At 32.1% G+C, this 21,115-nt stretch overlaps 4 protein-coding genes across 6 annotated transcripts in view; 3 read left to right on the top strand and 1 right to left on the bottom strand.

Annotated features, from left to right (window-relative positions):
- The first annotated feature begins 865 nt into the window (after positions 1-865).
- Positions 866-5,094, top strand: LOC111000189 (ADP-ribosylation factor GTPase-activating protein 1). 2 transcript variants are annotated; one of them, XM_045634121.1, is made up of 9 exons: positions 866-1,073; positions 1,162-1,329; positions 1,763-1,876; positions 1,948-2,102; positions 2,276-2,393; positions 2,565-2,654; positions 3,110-3,243; positions 3,521-3,689; positions 4,871-5,094. In XM_045634121.1, the coding sequence occupies exons 1-8, from the start codon at positions 1,014-1,016 to the stop codon at positions 3,687-3,689; spliced, it is 1,008 nt and encodes a 335-aa protein (XP_045490077.1). In that variant the 5' UTR covers positions 866-1,013; the 3' UTR covers positions 4,871-5,094. The 2 variants fall into 2 exon arrangements, with proteins under 2 accessions (XP_045490077.1, XP_022125249.1); XM_022269557.2 differs by having other exon boundaries at positions 868-1,073; positions 2,273-2,393.
- Positions 5,095-5,631: 537 nt separating this feature from the next.
- Positions 5,632-7,134, bottom strand: LOC111000655 (peroxisomal membrane protein PEX16). Its single transcript, XM_022270188.2, has one exon. It carries the CDS (start codon positions 6,715-6,717, stop codon positions 5,728-5,730), a length of 990 nt encoding a protein of 329 aa, XP_022125880.1. The 5' UTR covers positions 6,718-7,134; the 3' UTR covers positions 5,632-5,727.
- Positions 7,135-10,593: 3,459 nt separating this feature from the next.
- On the top strand, positions 10,594-12,473 carry LOC110999879 (piggyBac transposable element-derived protein 4). The gene is made up of 2 exons (XM_022269149.2): positions 10,594-10,705; positions 10,867-12,473. The coding sequence occupies exons 1-2, from the start codon at positions 10,691-10,693 to the stop codon at positions 11,770-11,772; spliced, it is 921 nt and encodes a 306-aa protein (XP_022124841.2). The 5' UTR covers positions 10,594-10,690; the 3' UTR covers positions 11,773-12,473.
- A 2,704-nt stretch (positions 12,474-15,177) lies between these two features.
- The window catches only part of LOC111001046 (DNA-binding protein D-ETS-3), a 57,145-nt gene continuing 51,207 nt past the window's right edge, over positions 15,178-21,115 (top strand). Inside the window, exons 1-2 of one of the 2 annotated variants that reach the window (XM_045634180.1) lie at positions 15,178-15,260; positions 20,419-20,783. In XM_045634180.1, the coding sequence (XP_045490136.1) occupies positions 20,474-20,783 (310 nt within the window). In that variant the 5' untranslated portion in view covers positions 15,178-15,260; positions 20,419-20,473. Of the gene's footprint in view, positions 15,261-18,233; positions 18,578-20,418; positions 20,784-21,115 lie in introns of those variants that run through there. The other variant, XM_022270743.2, reaches the window with a different exon arrangement.

Below are 21,115 nucleotides of genomic sequence, written 5' to 3'. Positions count from 1 at the left end.
GTTTTTGCTCAGCGTTAGATCTGATTCATCGGAGAATTCCCTGCATGTACACTATACCTAAATACAGTATGTAACCACCCTAGTCTACATTGTTTATAGATAAAGGTCAATTGTTCTGGGTTCTAGATTAGGTTGCGTTACGTTATACGTGTAAGGTAGCTCTGATAAATTTGTATGAACGGAAATTAAATACAGTAATTTCATACACTGTATTTTATCAATACAGTATACAGTAAAAAACGTTTATAAAACAGTAAATCTACTGTAATTACAGTGAATCTTGAAGCACTACCACCATCATTCAGCACAGTTTAGGGTTGCCAACTCGATTTTATAAATGGGTCGTAAACGTAAACGTCATTTCAAACAGTACCTTGGAAATAATATAGTAAATAAATAAAATCATATAATTCGAATTGAACAACAGTAACAACCAATGAAAGGATTGCGCCATGAAGCAACAGCATGTGATCCTAGTAAAACAATGAGCCAATAGATGGCAATGATTAGCCATGTTATCACTAAAAGAACTGTAATTATTATTGGGCTATTGGCTATCTGTGTAATTATCAAATTTTTCATGAGAACGGAAACTATCGTACAATCTGCGTACGATAGTCGCGTACCATCGTACATCGTCCGTAGCTATGAAATTATCGTTCATGTACGATAATTATCGAACGGTTGCGAACACTGGCTACAAGAAAAAAAAAGTATTAAAACGTTTTACTCCAATTTCCCCAGTATTGCTAGCGTCAATTTCTTTTTTCCCTTTTTGCCATCAGACACTGGTAGACCTATACTTATAATATGTGATAAAATGTAACAGGCAATCTGTGGTTCAGTGAAATATCAAATAGGTAATCTGTAGTCAACTGTAAAATCGAATTGGAAGTTCCACGTATTTTAAAAAAATAATCGAATCTATTACAAATAGCCGATCATCCTAATAGTTAAAAATTTATTCATATATAATATTAGTGTGTTGTAAAGTGGTAATTGTAAATATAATTATGGCTTCGCCAAGAACACGTCGCAAATTAAATTCTATTCGCAACTTACACGAGAACGAAGTAAGTATAAATAAATTGTGTTATTTTTCTTACTATATTATTGTTCTATTTTTTGTAAGAGCTTCATTTATTGTTTATTACTTTATAGAAATGCTTTGAATGTGGTACATTAAATCCACAATGGGTGTCGGTAACTTATGGCATATGGATCTGTTTAGAGTGCTCTGGCGTTCATCGTAGTCTTGGTGTACATCTTTCTTTTGTACGTTCTGTTACTATGGACAAATGGAAAGACATAGAATTGGACAAAATGATAGTGAGTAGTAAGACATTATAATATGATATACACTGTTAAGGAGCATGATCAATTATATTTTTCTCACTTTGTAAATGCAGATAATTTTAGTTAGTTATACATAGTTATTAAGTAAGTACAAAGCGTGCTATTGCCAATTTAAGGAGTGCAATTAGTTTTTAATTTTTTTAGGTGAAATTTTTTATTATACCACTCATTTTCAAAAAATTAATTAACTAGGCATTTTTTATTTGGTTTATTTTCTTACCTATAAAGGAAAATTATGAATGACATGGAGTAATGACACTTAGTTCAATGCTATATATCCTATTAGTTTAAAAACCTGAAAGACTATTCTTCTTATATGCTTATTTTATAATGTTAATCATCGTAAATCACTGCACTGTATAATAAATTGAATCACATGATAACTTATAATGTTGGACAAATGTAGGTTGGTGGAAATTCTAGAGCTAAACAGTTCTTTGAAGAACAGGCAGATTATTCCCCTGATATGAAGATCTCTCAGAAATATAACACCAAAGCAGCTGCTATGTACAGGCAGAAGGTATCAATTTGTTATTATTAACTTTATCAACTGTTTTAATTTAAATAAAACAATTATAAATTTTCTTGTAGATAGCAGCTCTAGCTGTTGGCTCTGATTGGAGTCCTTCTGATTTTAAACCTGAAGTAGTTGAGCGCCCTACACAATGGAATCAATCACAGAATTCTTATTCTTCTGATGAAACTTCTTTTCATGGCAGTGGCTCTGACAATAATATCAGTTATCAGTAAGGATTTTTAGTAACTTTAAGGTTTCGTTTATTCAAAATTGCATCAAATTTAACATTATTATACTAACTAAAACAAAACTAGACCCTTCTTGAAAAGTCTGACCTAATTCCTATTATTATTTTTATCTTTAAAAGTCTTAATAAATTTAATATTACTTTTTCATTAGCAGTGAGTATGGTAGTAACCGTTACACAGGCTTTGGAAATACTCAACAGTCTCTCTCTAGACCAACCTCACCTGATAATCATAAACATATGGTGGACAATGCCTTGTCATCATTGGCATCGGTGAGTATTATCTTATGTTGATAAGAATTTGATTAACTAACTTATATTTGCGCCAGGTGAAAAACTGGCCTAATGATATTATTTTATTGTTGTACATGGATTATATATAGTTTTTACTATTGAAATTCATAGCATGTTTAAGCAAATATAAATAACATTTTTATTTTTAAGGGCTGGTCTTTATTTGCTAATTCCATGACTAAAGCAGCACGTTCAACTACAGAGAAAGTCTCAGAAATGACAAGTGTAGTCGCAGAAAGGGTAATCTATGTCTATATTATTTGGTTTTGTTTGAATATACACAGTATTTCGTTTGAATGAAGTTATTTTGTTTGAATATATACAAGTAATTTGTGAAGTGCCCAGGAGACTTCTGTGCTTCTGGAAGGAGCTGGGCTGGCTTAAGTAGCCAGGGCTTTACGCAAAACGGACCAATTTCGAGTCTAGTTGCGGAAACTGAGCCCACCTACCTTACCTTACCTTACACAGTATTTCTTAGGGCAACCCCAACAGACATTGTGTATGTATCATTTTGAATAAAAAATTGTAAATGTACAACCATGTTACATGGTAACAACAACATAAGAACAATTATAAAAAATACAGCACAGTTTTACAGACCCTTTTGCCTAATTTACAACTTGCCTTAAGTACAAATAATGTCCTGGAAGTTTTGAAACTGTTTAAAATTTTAGGATTAATTTATCTTGTTTTAGGTGATCCGTGGCGGTCGTTGGAGTTCATTAGGTGGTACATCTGAACCTTTTCGAGCTAGCAATACTAGTATTGATAACCAACCACAAAGTTACGGCGCTATGAAGTTTTCTAATTCAGAACCATTTCCTAAATGGTAACTAAAATTAAATATGATTAAAAAAATAATAATCTGAAAATATGTTTTTTATGATCATAATTTATGAATGCCAAATTTATTTTGATAACTATATCCATTCCTTTAATATTATAACAAGCATTCCATAAGTAACATTGTGAGCTATAGTAGTTAGATATTGATTTAATTCATTCTGATAGGAAGTTTAATATACTGTAATCAACCTCTTGTAATTGTACTCTACATTCATAGCCTTGATCTACAGTCAGCCTAAAAGATCAATATCTTTTTTTAGGGATGAGCAATCACAGCCACCATGGAAATCAGTGGCTACACAAAACAACATTGATACACGTGATTTATCTCAAGTTGGTATATCCAATTCACCCCTGGATTTAAAGAATTTTACCATTAAGAAAAAACCCGAAGCAGACGACGATTCCTGGGACTGGCTCAATAATTAGGTAAATATTCCCATAAACATAAAATTAGTAGAAATCTCTAATCCTTCAGTGCATATTTGCAAGGTTTACTATAGTCATGTCTTTCTGGCTTTATAGAGTGCTAGTGATACCTGCAATAAGATAACTTTCTTTTATCATCTGATTTTTTGTGATATCCCAACCCATACACACTTACAGAACCAGAAAGCTTACAAGTGCATTGCCAGCCTTTTAAGAATTGGCACAATCTTTTCTTGAAGAAATTTCATTGCATTGGTTCAGAAAAAAATCAGATGTTTTGAGATAGTTGAGGCGTCAATAGATCCTTAGATATTCTTAATGTTCATGGCATTGCATTAGCTGTGGTTGTTGTTCCCAACCTGTCTTAATAATAGTCAATAATAGTATACTTAAAACATTATAATATTCATCTTAATTTCTAGATATTCCTTGTAGTTAATAACACAAGGGAATAAAATTAAACTTTTTTTTTTGTTGCATGGAATTTTATACCTGTTGTTAAGTCACTGATTCTACTAAGATAAATGTAAAGCAGCTCTAGTTTTTACATATAGCTATCAGACATATTTTTGTAATAAGTAACATTTAAACTTCAAATCAACCAAGTTGTTTTTTCCATGACGAGAAATATTTATATAATTGTAGACTAATTGCTATGGAGTTCATAAAGCAGGTGTAACATGTTTTCTTTGGATTACCTTTCGACACCCGAACTGTCTGTGACTAGCCACATTTCTAACAGCTTGGTTGTAATATGTGTCTCTAAAAATAGAAGAAGTTCCATCAAGATATTCACAATATGGAGGAACATTACCAGTGACACTGGAATACTCACATTAAGCTTATTAGGAAATTCATATAAAAGAATTTCACTAAAGGATTGGTTGTTTTTCTAATGGTTTTCTTGATTAATAATAGTTTAGAGTTTAAATTATAAGTCAAAAAGTAAACCTAATACCAACAATCCTAATAAAATATTAGTCATAAATTTTTATGCAACATATGCTGTTCCTGTTATTATTTAATTGTAAAATTTTATGTCACTAGAGTATTATCAGATGTTGTCTACCCTACAACATAAAATGCATGTATAATTGTATATCTTAACTTCTTGAATCCATTTTAATACACACACAGAAGATATGCGTAAAATTAAATGCTAATTAAAATCAAATTTTCAGGTCTACTTGAAACTACAGGAACTTTGGCATTAGCCATAACATTGACTTGCTGCTATTCTTCAAAGTAGGCAATTTGTTTATTAGACGTAATGATTAAATCAATTAGAAATATTATATAGAACAAGTATTTTATGTACTAATTTTTTTCAAGATTTATATTATTAGTGTATTATGACACATGATGATGGATGTATGTTAAATTAATTAGAGTTTATATATTATTAGTTTAGTTTAGTTTTATTATTATCACTTAATTTAAGTACAAATTTGATTTTTAATAAAACCAAACACATTTTTGAATACTTCTCAGATTAAGTAATATTGTATATCTATTATGAAAAAGAAATGTGTCCTCATGTTTAAATAAATGTAAAAATAACTGCATTTGTAGCTTGTATTAATACAATTATAGTTAGTAAATAATTGTTACAATGGTGAAACGCATAATAAAGAATATGTCATGATTTTTTTATTTTTACATTTGAAAATCCCTTTAAATATCTTGACATTATATTATGTATCTACATATTAATTTCAGGGTAAACACTTCTTTTAAAGTAATTATGAAAGATATTAATAAGCAACTATATGTAAGTTTAAAATACTATAATCATAGGGAATTGAGTATGTAATTATTTTATGACAACATATTTCCTAAAAAAGTTGTTAATAAGTGGAGCAGTTATATAAAATCTATAATTTTCTTTTATATAAATTATAGAGCAAAGCATACTATATAGAAGAAGTTTAAACATACACCATCATTTTAAAAAGTAATCTTTAATAATCATACACAATTAATTGAAACCAATACATACACTATAAATGAAATAATATTTGATGAATTAATAAATTCATCACATAGCCCACATATAAAAGTATATATCTTGCCAATGATTTAAATACTGTATTATGGGTTGACAAATAAAAGACATTGCTGGTATTCTGTTAGAAGTTGATTCAAGGAAATTTTCAATAAGTCTTTTGGAGTAACTATTATACATAGGACTTCTCAATAAATACAAAACCAGACTTAACTTTCTTCTACTTATTTCTAACCTTTGCTCATAGCTTATTTCATCAATGTGCTTATTGTACAGTTGAAAACTAGCAACATCTAATCCCAAAGCAATCAGCCACTGCTTCCAGGATTTATTTCCAAATAGTTTCATTGCAGCAAGATGTACTATTGGTTTAAATATATGTATTAACTCTGCATGTTTTAAATCTCGTATTTCAATAGCAGACGGTATGCTGTTATCTTCTACTTTTATAGGTTGCCAATCACGAAGACTTATAGGTGGAGCACCTTCCACCCTACGGACAAGTCTACCTGACCTTTTTAAGGTAAAGAAAGCATCTCTATTTTCTTCAGATTCTACTGTTTCGGTAAATTTCTTTCGTTGTAATGCTGGTATTGGTGGATGTTGTATAGGTATATCCTTAAATCTAAAGAGCAATACCAATGCAGATGAACACTTAAACATTTGTATTATTATTGCTGCTGTCCACTTCCCACGAGAACCACACTTGTATTTTACAACGAGTTCAACAAAAACTTCACAATAATGGACAATTGTAAGCCATAATTTTATCTGTTCTTGTAAACTGAATTGGGAAGCATTGTTGCCATAGGCATCGGTAATAATCTTGTCATTGAATAAGGAAAGTAGTTTCGATAATGCATATACAAGTTCCGAAACGATAGGTGATTTATTAATCTTACCAGCAATAAAATAGGAGGACCACGTCGCCACTGTTTCTACGTCTGTCACCAAAGATGGATTATTAATAACCCATCTTCGATAAGCGGTCATAAGTTCCTTGAGTGATAATTTCTTTTCCATATTCACTTCACAACTTTTATATATCTTTCTCTATTAAAGGTGTTGATCTTTCCGATTCAGGTTCACTTTTATTACGACTGGTAGAAGAAAACGTTTATCAAATTATTTTATTATTAGTATTATGGTGTAACAAATTTTACAAGCAAACGCGAACCGATTATTATCCTTGTTTTTGGCGTCTGATCCAGGAAAAATAATTTATGATTTTGTGGTTACTTTGGCGTTATGCATTTGTCACTTATTACCATGCACTTAATCTGTTATCACTCATTTTAGTTAAAAGAATAATCTAGGCCAAAGGTCGAAGTGAATAATTAAAAAACACGAATAAATAATTTGAATTAATGATGTATATTGGTCATGGTACTATCATATTCAATTTATTCAAACTTCAAAGTTTGAAAGTACTCTGTGACATTTTAGACAAAGTTAAAGGCTTATTACACCACGCGATATTCAGACAGTCTTACTAAGATTCAGCCTAGTGTAATAAGAGTTAGCCAGTTAGCCTGTCTAATTAGACCGACCGAATGGGTTCGGCGGTGCTTACTGGCTTACTTGCTGAATATCGTGTAGTGTAATAAGACTTAGCACGCTAAACCATTCAGTCAGCGCGCGGCAGTCGCAGAGCAAAGACGTTTGTACATGTTTGTTTTCTGTGGCCGCGTGCACCATGTCGTGTTCGCAAGAAAAAAAAGTATTTGGAATGTTATTTATTTTTTATAGATAAAGTTAGCCAACGCTCGACACACTGATACATTGGTAAAAACAAACATGAATCTTAAATTTAGAAAGAAGGTTCGGACAATCAATCTTAATATAGAATATCTTAGCTGCAAACGATGTGTCAATAAATTTAAATAAATTTTCTGCGATTCTCCAATGACAACATACTAAAGTGTGCCAGCCTGGTTCTGTTCTTGATTTGTACCGAGACATGCCATTTTTATTGCCATATTGAATGTATGGAGTATCTATTACATTACATATAATAATATAAATTACTAATATAACATTTTAATAGTCATTCAAACTCGGCAACTCCTACTCTAAGGTAGTTTCTTAAGTCACATGGCGACATCCGTCACCGACTACGTACGCTTTGCAAATGAGTTAAAATGAGTTAGCATGCGGTATTCAGTCCAGTGTAATAGCGAGCTTGCTAATTAGATTTTAAGACAGTCTTACTCAGACAGTCTGAATATCGCATAGTGTAATAAGCCTTTTACTAAGTCAGTCTGAATATCGCATAGTGTAATAAGCCTCTAACTTTTAGGCAGTCGTGACCCTTTAATGTCATTATGCTATGAATTTGTATGATGCCAATTGATGAACTACAAAGAAAAACATACTAAAATCTAGTATAATAAATTGTGGATTTGAAATATGAATAAAAATTACACTGAAAAGAAGCACTAGGTACAAAAAAATGTTTCAATTCAAATGAATACTTCACGAAACATTTTTGTATTATGATATTTATGTTTCTCTGTTCGCAACTAACTTTGGATATTTGACAAATGGAGTAGCAACGGAAGCGTTCTAATTATTTGGTGTTTATTACTTGTCTATATATTAATATATATATAGACAAGTGATTTTTTTTTTGTTGTGTCACGTGACCATACATTTTTTTGGGTAGTGGATCAGTCCTCTGAATAAGTGATTTTTTCGAAAGCCCCAAATTAGGCCAAGTTAATAAAGACCATGTCATGCTGAATTATCTATGGTGAAAAGACAATGAAACTGTCTATCACTTGCTTGTTCTTATTGTCAAATTTTTTAATTTATTAATTTTGGACGTTGGAAACACCAAGGTCGTTGTCGACGGTCCACGTTCCGACTTAAAACCTATATTACTATTATAATACCTATGCTTAACCTAACATGGATTTATATGCTGGAGCTTCCCAAGTGTATATAAGTTATCTTAAAATAATAGTAAATAGGCATCTACGCATATAATTTAAAGAGGATACTAAGTACAACTTTCTCAAACGTAGACGTCTTATTATTTTCTGAGAAGTTTTACCAAAATAATGTATATATTTTATTATTTACCATCGGAAAGTAGAATTTTAATGAACAAAAAACACACCGATTTTTTGAAAAAAGCCAATATTTTGATGGGTGAATATTAGATTGAAAATTATGGTGCTTTCTCGATATTAGTTCAAAATAAGGTGATAAAATAAATATTTCAAATCAAACAAATTACAGCGTATTAAGGACATTAAAAGGTATGTTTTCATTAAATTTCGTGTTTTTTTTTGTAAAAACTCACCCACTTCCCCTTCCCGACCTCACATCGCCCGAAAATTATTAATTTTTATAATATTTTCCTCCTTTTCGAATGGGTTTCATCCTAGTATATATTTTTTTCACTTGAAGACTCAAGTGTAAAAGCATAGCTTAAGATCCGCCCGATAAGGGCTTAGGTCATAGCAATCCTCTTGTAAAGGAGCAATCAAGCAGAAATAGGATAAGTCAGGAATCTGACGAATTGCGTGCTGATTAACCTTTTTATTTGATGTCTTTTGCCATTCGGGTGTTTGCGCAACGGACGTGTGATCTTCGATTGTTTCATGAATTAAATACTCATCTGATGGTTAAAAAGAACAAATTTGGAATTGATTTCTAAAACAAGTAATTGTCTTATAATTTAGCCAATAATAGTGAGTGATATTGAATCCGTTTCTTTGATCATTTTTATTACATAGGCAATTAGTGTTTTAGGATTATTATTGTTTCAGACACATTCGCTTGGGCACTTTTTAGGTGACAAGGGCAGGGCAATGCGAAGCAAAGAGAGGCATAGCTAGCCTTTCATATTTTTAAAGCAAATAGAAAAGTATAAAAAATCTGTCTAAACAGTTAGAAGGGATACAGTCTGGTTAGATGGATGTTATTTATAACAACGTCTTTCTTAAATTTTTATGATGATACATACTGTTGCCAAGATTAGAAAAAGTTGAGGTAGGGAATACGACTGATATTTAGACCTTACTATAGTATTACTTACTAATTTTCGAAAGTGAATGGGAGATTACGTACCCCCTTTTTAGGGTTGACTAATACATCCCCTAACTTCCCAGTCACCCCTAATAAAACCCTACATTTTTATTAGCACTAAACGCGAGTCGAACCGAATTAGCTAACACATATGAGACTGCCTTTAAATTAGTATGCGGCTATCTAACTAGTGTTGACCTATTCGATTCTATTATATTATAAAAATACCACGACTACTATATTATGCCATATATAATTTTATCCTAGACTTTGTAGGATAAATTTAAATAAAATAAATAAATTTTATACCAAATGCAAAATTAAAATTGGTTTGCCTGGGAAAGATGGCATATTGCACTTCGTTAATTCTTTCTACTTGTGTCTTATTAAATTTTACAAACTCTTTTATCACTTCTCTAGTAACCAAAAGCTATTAGTGCATTTGATCGATTCACTTCATGTAATAATTAGTTCCCCGAACGGGCCACGACATAGAGATATTGCCTTCGATTTATTACGTAAATAAAATTGTTTCCTGTTAATAATTTATTTGCTAAATTGTTATAAATCAATTCTAAAGTAGAGCCTACGGAAAAAATAGATTTTCCAAGCTAATATATAAAATATAAAAGTTATTAAAAATCAAAAATCATGTAGTCACCATCTAAATCATTAACCCTTCTTTGCATGATGATGGAAATTTCAATCATAATATTTATTATTTAGTCAACAAATAAAGGTACTCAAAACCCTTGTACTGTAAATATGTTGTTGCTGGCAACTTTATAAGCGACTATTACGTACAACAAAACGCAGTTGTCAAAAAATAGCAAACGTCACAGTGAATTACCAGGCCTAGAACTTGTCATTCCGCTGTTTGCTGTGACTGGAAGAAAAGTGCGAGATTTTAAATTGTTATCTGGAAATATAAACGGAGATATAAAATACAATAAAAGTGAAAATGAGTGGAAAGAAGGTTTGTTTTCATGTTTTTGTTATTTTATGTACAATTTATATCAAAACACTATGAATAAATTTCTCAAAATGATGTGATAGAAATTTACATCACTATGCAGTAACCTCACTTGTAATGTATGGCAAACATTTTTTGTAAATGTTTATTTTATGTTGTTTTAGGGAAACTTGAATGAAAGAGAAATTGAAGATTATCTTAGTAAGTTAGAAGACGGTTGGCTCTCAGAAGACGGCCTTGATGACCAAGATTCCGATGATGAAAACAGCGATGCTGGTGAAGTTATAAGAGTGTTGCAGGAGGAGAACGACGATGACGATGATGATGATGATGAAACTACTGACATTGATCCTCCTCTTGTAGAACCAGAAGATCAAGAACCCTCTCACCCATCAACTTCATCCAATTTGCAATCTTCATCCAGTTTTCTATTTGACAAAAGAAGCTTGATTTGGAAAAAAAGGAATCTAGTGTATGACTCTGATAAAATTACTTTCTTGGGGAGTTCTACTGCTTCAGGTGGTCTATCACACCTAGAAACTCCATATCAATGTTTTAACCATTTTATCACTGAAGATTTTATCAAAACATTGGTAGAGGAGACAAATTTATATATAATACAGAGTAATCCCAGTTCATCTATAACATTTACAGAATATGATTTGTATAAGTTTTTTGGTATATTATTATACATGTCAGTAATCAAATTTCCTAGCACAAGACAGGACAGGCTTTATAAAATCCGCCCTGTTATCAAGCATCTCAATGAGAGGTTTGCCACAGTGCCAATGAATCAAAGACTTTCTGTGGATGAACAGATGTGTTCTACCAAAATAGGACATTTTTTAAAACAGTATCTGCCTAAGAAGCCACATAAATGGGGCTTCAAATTATATGTTCTGATCCCAGATGAACCAGATCTTGGTGCAACAGGAAATGTTGTAGTTTGTTTGCTTCGAGGAGTGCCAAGAAAGCAAAACCACATCATATACTTTGATAATTTTTATACCTCTTTGCCATTGGTAGTTTTTTTAGCGAAATCAGGAATTCACACAGTGGGAACTGTGTGAAAAATCTGTGCCCAGAGGTAGTTTTGAGGAAAGAGTATCTGTGCATGATGGTATAGATTTGAGTTGTGTGGCTTGGAAAGATAATAAGATAGTAACCCTGTTATCTTCTTATTCTGGAGCATCACTAAAGTCAGTAGATTTGACAGGATAACTAAAGGAAAAATTGATATTACTTGCCCGTTTATTGTCCAAGAGTACAATAAACATATGGGAGGAGTAGATCTCATGGATAGCTTTTTAGGCAGAAATCATATAAAATTGAGGTCTAAAAAGTGGTATTTGCGTATTTTTTTTCATCTATTTGATCTAGCTATTATAAACTCTTGGATTATTTATAAAAAAAATGCTCAAGAAAGAGGTAAACCTAAAAAGAGTCTGCTTACAATGGGCCAATTCAGAAATGAATTGGCCTTTGTGCTATGCAACAGAGGAACCATCATAGGAGCTAAAAGAGGGCGTCCTAGTACCAGTATACTAGAAGAAGAACTACAGTCAAAAAAAAGAAAAGGTTCTCCAGCTCCACCACCTCCAAAAGAGATAAGAAAAGATGGTGCTGAACATTGGCCAAAAGTAGGGGGGTCACTCCGGTGCAAATTTCCAAAATGCAAAGGATATTCCACAATTTCGTGTAATAAATGTGGCATCAATTTATGCTTAAATAAGAACAATAATTGTTTTTAAAATTATCATAAAGAAGATTGAGTAAACTATATTTTTTTATTTATTTAGTACTGAGCTAAATATGTGACAATGCATGATGATGTAAATTTCCATCATATTGTTTTTTACATTTTACATATTTTTATTAACACTAGGATTTTTTTAAATATTTTTCCTTTAATCTAGAACATTAATTACATCACACTGATTTTTTTTTAAATAGAAAAAATCATGCAAAGAAGGGTTAAATTTCTAATTTTACATTTACTGCCTTTATATATTACTAATTTTCAGAACTGGCAAGGTAACCCTAGAAGCAATTTAGCAGATAATGTTATTACACTAATTAGGTATCAGTTTGCCTACAAGTTTCAACCCTGTGGTAAAGCAGTTTGATTTAGAAATACTGTATCTCCAAGTACTTTATTGGTTATGGTTGGAGTGTGAATATTAGCCTATTTCCGGAAAATGCTGTTGAAATATCTTAAGAAGCAATTCATTGTTATATGTATTTAGTTATACTTTAATAATATTATATAAATAAAATACTCACCGCTTTTTATACTCCACCACAAAGATATGAGACATGCCTGGACGCTTGTTTGAGTCAAATGTTCATATATAAACTATATACAGGAGGTATGTAAACAGCAAATCATTTGATTAATCGTTGTCCTACTAAAGTTTTTAATTAATAATACAATTAATAAAAAATACCTACATCTTATAGCTAATATTTATGACAAGCAACATGTGAAATAAGCTAGAGTTATTTTTTTTAACTAAAGTTATGGAAAGCCATCTATTGTAGCCCTACCTTTATATACATTGTATTTTTCTATTTAAATAGATTTGTAAGAAAATATTATCAATATAATATTACGTAAAGAAGTGCATTAAAGTGACGTCACATCTTTAAATAGTACAGGTCAACATATTAATTCAACAGTAAACATTCTTTAACAGAAACTAATTGAAATCAATATCCATTATCCATTGCCTCCAAACCTTATTCAAAAAAAAACGTTAAAGATTTTCAGTAAAACCTTGCCTCATCGAAAGAAAAGGTTTCACAAACTTTTTGAGACCAATTTTATTTCAATAAATCATAACTTTATAATTGTATATTGATCATATCGATTGAAACGGCAACTCTTATTTTTCTATGCTTACTGTTGAGGCCAGAGGGCTCACATTGCTGGTATTTTAAGAATTGGTTGGAAAGGACCCTAAGTCGAATTGGTTCGGAAATACTTCGTTGAGCAGCTGGTTCGAAAATCGTTCAGTTGCGGAGCAACGGACGTCTAACGCCCGAACCCAATAATTAACCACAATCTCAGATTGAAAAACATGAGAACAAGAGATCAGACCGTGACAATCGATCGATCTCCTATCTGCATCCCAATAACTAAACCATACGAAATAAATCCATCTGGGGCGACGGATACAACGCAATCTCTTCGCTCTTTACAATAATATTTCATAATCAATATAAACCACATAAAGTAAATAAAACCGTCCAAATAATATTAAAATATATATATCTATGTTTAAAACATATCAACATGCTTTTTAATTATTTTGAAAAATTAGTGTAAAGTTAAAATCTTTACATACTTACACACTTTTATCAATATGTGGATTACGATATCTATCTCAGATGGTCAAAAACGATAGAGATTGGGTTTGGGTGTAAGCGGTAGAGGTGAAATTTCGTAAAATAATGCTCATCTACGATGAATCTACGTTTGACGATTTCATTGGTCTATTACAAGGCCATGCACCGCTTTACTTAGGATCTCTTCACGACATAAAAAAGGATCTTATTTTCATGTCAAGGTGATACAGTAGAGTATGGACATAGGATCATTTTATACTCATATTAATTAGAAATTGATTATAAAATCTTTTTTAACTATATTTCTTCATGTCCGTCTCAATCTTTAACAAAAAGTCTTCCTCGTTGTAAAACTAATTGAAAAGGCAGTAAGCTTAAACATTAACTTCCGAGTTACTTCAAATATCATTGTATTTTTCGGACAAGGTCAAACGAGACTACCAACGAAAAGCCTTATAGGCAGAACACCAATTTTTGTTTTCTTAAATAGATAGATTAAGTTATATCGTAAAAAGTTTAAAACCAAAACAACATTTATCACTTCGCTTAAAAAGCTATCATATTTAGGTAATTGAGTTTCCTATAAAATCAATGAAAAGAATGATTTTTTAGAACATTTAATTTATATAAGATTTTAAGTTTATTATGAGTGATTTATCAGACACTTCTGTATTAAAAAAAGTATATTGTACCAAAACTTACACTAAATATTCCTTAATTATAAAGTAGATAGTGCCGGTGACCTCAGATCTGCAGAGGTACCTTCTAGCGTTAGCTCTCAGCATCGCACAGAAACCGTTTTTTTTAATTTAGTTTTAAGTCGATATTATGTTATTTTTTAAATTGTCGGTGTGTGATTATTTTAATGATTGTTAACATGTGATAAATACTGAATTTTTCTCTTATTGTACGGATCCTTTGTTGAGTGATACTTGGTGGTATCAACGAATAAACGCATCGGGGTTGATAATCCGCGCAGGCGAAGCCTCGCTCCGCCCCCGGGCGTGGTTTCCACCACCCTAGCCCACCGGAGGACTCGGTATTATGCTAGCTTCCTGTCCACAGACGCTCGTTTGCTCATGAGATATATATATCGATTTGTTTATTTTTTTTCCGCGCAAACAAGTTGTTCCGAGTGTCAGTGGTGTCTCCGGGGTTTGGCGTCGGAATGAACGCGACATCCGTGCAATGCCGATCAAACTAACTCGAGGTAAGACCATTCAAATGTATACAATACTGAATTTACTCTTATAAACGCAAGTTCAAGGCGACAAATAAGGCAGATTTTCTAGATACATTGATTATTTTATATTATACGGAGACCTGTCAGATAGTTGAAAAACTAAAGGAATTTAAATGCAAATGTGATTTGTTTATAATTTAATTATAAAATGGGAAAATTTGCCCGTGCAAAAGCCGGCTACATCAATGTGACATATGTTAGGGCGGGCGGAAATGTCTAACAATTATTGCATAATTTATCAAAAAACACGACAAATTATAGTAAGACAATATGAATATTATATCAATTGAAAAATCATTTCTTTATATAGGATTTAAAAAAACAACAGACTTCGAAAAGAGCCTCTTGGAATATATCTTATTCAGATAATCGAATACTCCATACAATATACATACATTTAAAATGTTAGCTACAGGTATATATCATATTATATACCTATACATTCAAACAATAATTAATTCACCATGATTTATGCGAATATTATTCAAGTGTTCGGTGCTGTCTTGTGACTCTCGATTTATGTGTCTATGGTAATGCGTGTTGATGTCCAGAATGTAATTTGCCTTACAAATAAGTTCATGTTTTTAGCATGGTAAATATACCGTTCGACCTAATCTTTTACTAAAGGATTGTTAGAATAACAAAAAAACTTTATCTAGAGGCATTTAAAATAACCTATTTTTTAAATTTTCTTAGCTTTTTCAATTTATAAGTGATGAATTACTTACATCATGTAATAAACCGAAAACAGCCATTTATTTTACAGTAATCTTAAATAATATTTACTTGCTTTAGTAGGTTTGCGTATGTATGTATCCGACGGACATGTCTATATTCTGTTCAACATATATTGGTGGCTGATTTTAGTTTAAGCAATGTTTTATCTCCCTACCTTGCCTAAAGGGACTCCTTTTAATAATATATTTTAACGTTAGTTATTGTTTTTTTTGTTATAATATTTATATTATTATTATTATTTTGTTTGTCGAACATATATATATTTTGTTAATGTCAACCATGTTGATTTTATCTATTAAAATATGCTTAGATCTACTTAACACATATCGGCGTTAATTGTTTTATAGTTTATAGTTTTTCCAATATCACCTATATTTAATTTGACCAATTATTAAGTTCGTCCTTTAAGTAATTTTCACAGTTTGCAATTGGGTATCCAGTAACGCTACAACGGTTTAGGACTGGGCATTACATTTTTGTCTTAGCTTCCTGATCATTTGCTTTTTCTAATAAGCAAATGACCAGTCGTCACCCAGGTTTCTTCATCTTTCTGGTTTTAGGTATGCCGGTTTCCCCACGATTATTTCTTGAGCACACATTACATATAAAATAGATAAGAGTCACTAGTCACTTACTAGTAAACCAATAACATACGTATACGTCTATTATGAATACATACTGTTCTTCCATTCTTAACCTGTTAACCCAAGCGACAGGGTTTTGGCCAAAAACAGCCTTAATTATTTGAAACTGCGTTAGTTTATCAAAGCGTCGCATAATGGACACGATTTAGTTACAACATTTTAATAAGTCTTCTTTAACTGTTTGACCTGCAATCACTGGAATGACATCATAACCTGAAACTCGCAAACAAAGTTATTCCGGCCGGTAAGAATATAAACAACTTCTCTACCTTAGCCACTGGTACCTTCGGGCCGGCCTGTCAGTGGTCAGACTATCAGAGGAAAGCAGCATCTTGAGGAAAGTCACCATAGCATTCATCGATACGATTTTATATAATGGTATCAGACACTATCAAACACAAAACTTTGCTTATATGTATGAGTTTAAATAATTAATAACCTTAAATTATTTAAGTGATAAATCAGGATAAAGTGGTAGTATCGCGTAGTAGAAAGGACAAGAATTTATTTTAATACGAGAAACTGCGTAGGTAAGATATTCCTGAAACTGGGTCTAGCTTGATAACAGTTAGAAAAATACAAAATAGCCAATATTTGCAAACTGTTTATGCACGTGCTCGAGTCAAGTGTGAGGTGAAGGCCAATGCTTGAGGAGGAGAGCGGCAGGATAGACTACCGGATGAGACTTTTTGTTGGATATAATAAGGTAATGTAGAGACTTCCTGCGGTAAAGTGGCGCGCTCGGCGGCGCCCACGCGCCTGCCATCAACTGCATAGGCAAACGGTCGTTGTTCCTAATACCTAATGCATTAGGCTGTTATTCGCTCAACGATTTCGTAGGAAGTCAGAATGCTGAAAATAATAAAGCCATGCTTGTAATGTTTGCGTGATGGCTGACACTGAATATTTATCGAGGTTACAAAACGCAGGATATGAACTGTTAAAATCTATTATAGTTATGACACCTGTGTAATTAACCGTTAAAAATATGCATCGGATATAAGGGCCTAAAACTAATAGCGAATATTATCTTGTTTATATCATGACCAAATATTTTTTATCTATATCACGCTAAAAGTACGTTTAAGAACTATCTTCCTGTTTTGCTCTCCTGCTTTATATTTATGTGCATAATAACTTCGATAAGTGTGTCTTCAAGTGTCGTATTGATAATATAAAATGTAAAACTGTGATAATAAAAAACTACTGTTTTAGGTACATTTTGTTTCTTGGGGTTTCTCATTGTGAGGATGAGTGCAATCTTGGGCTATCTCTTTGTGAAGATGCACACCAAGATTGCAAAGGTGCAAAGGTCCCCTCCTCTTAAGAGCACAATTAAGGTATTCTCTTTTTGTTTCACGAAGAATGCGCACGAGTTTCAGCAGAGTAAGATTTTTGGACGTTCATCGTGTATATTCTCAGTAGTATTTTATTAAAAATAGCTGGTTGTCTGTGGTCAAATCGACCAGTAAATAAATTGGTTATACGACACATTTCCCTTATGCCGGATGCTATCAATTTGAGTGGCACAGCGCAGGCGCGGCATAACAGTCGTTAGATGAATACGGTTACGTTACCATCGTAGATTTAAAAAAGGAATTATGTAATACTAAAAAAAAATAGTTTCCTTTTATTTTGAATTGTGCACGTGTGTTTCTAATTATAGTGTTATATGCCAATGGAAATCTTGAAAATCTTTGACCGTTTTTTTATGTGTTATGCGATAGTTTATGATTGTACTCAACCCTTGTTATCTACATAGGACGGTGTATTTTCGTTATTTTTTTTATATTATTGGATGCGTGTGGTATCACTGCAATGTGATACCACACTGATTGTCACCACGGATATAAGCAAGAAAGAGGAAAAGCGACCAAAAAGAAAAAGAATTTCCGATATGAGGTATGATTGTTACCAACATGAAACAGTACAAATTTTTAGTTTAATCGTTAAAAAGTACTTTTTACCAAAAAATTATAGTGAAAGATATGTTCACTATTTAGTTAGTGATCCAAGTAAAACGATAGATTTTGACTATTGTCACGATTTCTTTTGTTTAAAAATATATTCTACGATAAATTCGATACTCGGAATATTATAGCTTTTGTTCGTTTTCGTTATTTCTATAATTTCCTATAAATAAAACTTTATAAATAGAAATATATTTTAAAAGTTTGGACCCTGTGGCAGTGTACCTTGCTGGCAGCATTACCTGGCTGTATTGCGGTCGCTATCTACCAGGCCCCACCTTAAATCTTTAATAAGCACCTGTGTACTTGAACCCCATGGCATAAGCGTGTCTACTCCAAAGGGAACAAAATGGAAGTTAAAGGAAAGACTCTTATATTTGAGCCGTTTAGTATTTTCCGCCTGCTATTCGGCCGCCCCAGCGTTTTTGATTTTCAAATTCAAATTCAAATTCAAAATTTATTTATTCATGTAGGTAACAATGTACACTTATGAACGTCAAAAAAAGAAATATTAAATGAATTTAATTTTACATTTATTGTCCGACGATTTTAAACTTATAGCTAAGATTGCGTGAAGGTAATAGATATAAAAATGTGTATTCATTGCAAAATATATCTAACGTATAAAATTTGTTTGAGGTTAATATTGTAGCCGTCTAATAATTTATGAAGTATTTATTATAATTATATTTATATTATACTTAAATCGATAACGTACCTAATTTTATATATCCCGCTGTGCGCCGCGCCATTCCTATTTATGTGCGTATTTAACAAATGCTTGTACGGAAGAGAAAAACTTTGTGAGGACAACGGTTGAAGGTTGCTCATCTACCTTCATTTTACAAAAAAAATACCGAATTATATTTAAGAATACCTTATAATTTAAAATATCGTGCGCTGAGAACAGTAGTTTTCAATTTAATCTCTTACTTCCTAGACGGCCTCCTGTATTCTTCTTAGATCTTCAACAAATTTGGATATCTCTTTGGTACAAGAAATCTAATTTCATTAGATAATGACTTAAACCGTAGAAAACATCTATGCCATATTCAATAAAATTCAAAATAATATTTTTGTTTTTAAAATTATTCTCAAAAAAATTCTTATAAGTAATTGCTATTTGTCCATTTAATTATTTCTGTGAATAATTTATTTATCTGAGGCCGCTAATATATTATTTAAAGATATTCTTTATTATTCAAATGTGATAATTTTGCCAAGAAACGAACAAATATTGTTTGTAGTTAAAAAATAACATTGTAAGTATTAAAATTCTGTTATAAATATTGTAACATTTTCTGATATGCTTGAGATATGTCCAAATCAATAATATTATTTTAATTGTAAGAGTACCACCATCGAGAGTTCAGATTCGCCGGGATTCAACCCACCTACAATGTGGAAAGGAAATTAAAAACGAAGGCATAAATTGGTTTCCCGTTAAATTAATGATAAATTAGGAATGAATACCTTTTTTTTTTTTTTTATTCGAGGTGGAAATGCATTTGCGCATCCCCTGCCCTAGAAAGTTGCAGGGGTATGTGGGACTGGACCCACACCAAAATCTCTGCTATTCAGAGACTGGGTGAACAATACCCACTAAAAACACCTCGACAAATACCTACAAAGCCGCGTTACAGAGGCTCCGGGTTCGCTATCGCATTCTACCGGGACCTCAACGGCATAATACACTCAAAAAGCTTTCGTGCAATACACTACAACGAATGAATACCTATGATTAGTACTAAATATCTATTTTTAACACAACAGGATCGACGTACGCGGACTGAAGTGTGCAACCGCACTCCGTGCCGTGAAAGTTGCGATGTACGAAAGTAGCTGCTCCTACGGCGGAGCTCTAGAACTCAAAAGAAGTGCGCTCAAAGAAGAACCTTGGCCAACAACAGAATGGCCGCCTTACCGCCTTCATCAGTCAACATTCGAACAACTGAAACAGAGCGTGGAGAAAGCCAAAGCTGCCTTACAAGACCGCTCAAGTCTCCTCGGTACAGCGTCAGCATTCGGTGACTTTTACGGAGGGCAGTTGGGTCAAGATGGCACAACTATTGGCTTCGGAAGGACGTCTAGAACCGAGGAATCAATGCACGGACCAGTTGATAAAACTAAAACATTAGGTAAGTGGTGCTTAATCAAAATATTCTTTATAATTGTCGTATCATAAATGTGGTTAAAATTGTTATTTGTAATGTTCAATACACGCGACTAAAGAGGATCATTTAGTTGAATTCAATAGATGTTTGATGTGTTTATAATTATTCCATAGAAAATAGGAATTTTGAGAGAAGATTTTGAGCAGATTTTTTATAGTATCGTTTTTTGCTATTGGTCGTTTCCGTGAGTCTTACTGTGATTACTAATAATATAGCTCTGAAATTGAATTTTTCATCAAAACTTAAGCGATTGTATATAAAATATAATGAGGTTATACATTTTCAAAATACAACAG

Source organism: Pieris rapae, chromosome Z (assembly GCF_905147795.1).
Source record: "Pieris rapae chromosome Z, ilPieRapa1.1, whole genome shotgun sequence".
In the NCBI taxonomy this organism is placed as follows: Eukaryota; Metazoa; Arthropoda; class Insecta; order Lepidoptera; family Pieridae; genus Pieris; species Pieris rapae.
This window is presented reverse-complemented; position numbering and strand designations above follow the sequence as displayed.

Coding starts and splice junctions, on each gene's coding strand:
- LOC111000189 (XM_022269557.2), top strand. CDS start 1,014: ATGGCTTCGCCAAGAACACGTCGCAAATTAAATTCTATTCGCAACTTA. Junction 1,330..1,762: donor TAGAATTGGACAAAATGATA/GTGAGTAGTAAG, acceptor GGACAAATGTAG/GTTGGTGGAAATTCTAGAGC. Junction 2,394..2,564: donor CCTTGTCATCATTGGCATCG/GTGAGTATTATC, acceptor TTTATTTTTAAG/GGCTGGTCTTTATTTGCTAA.
- LOC111000655 (XM_022270188.2), bottom strand. CDS start 6,717: ATGGAAAAGAAATTATCACTCAAGGAACTTATGACCGCTTATCGAAGA.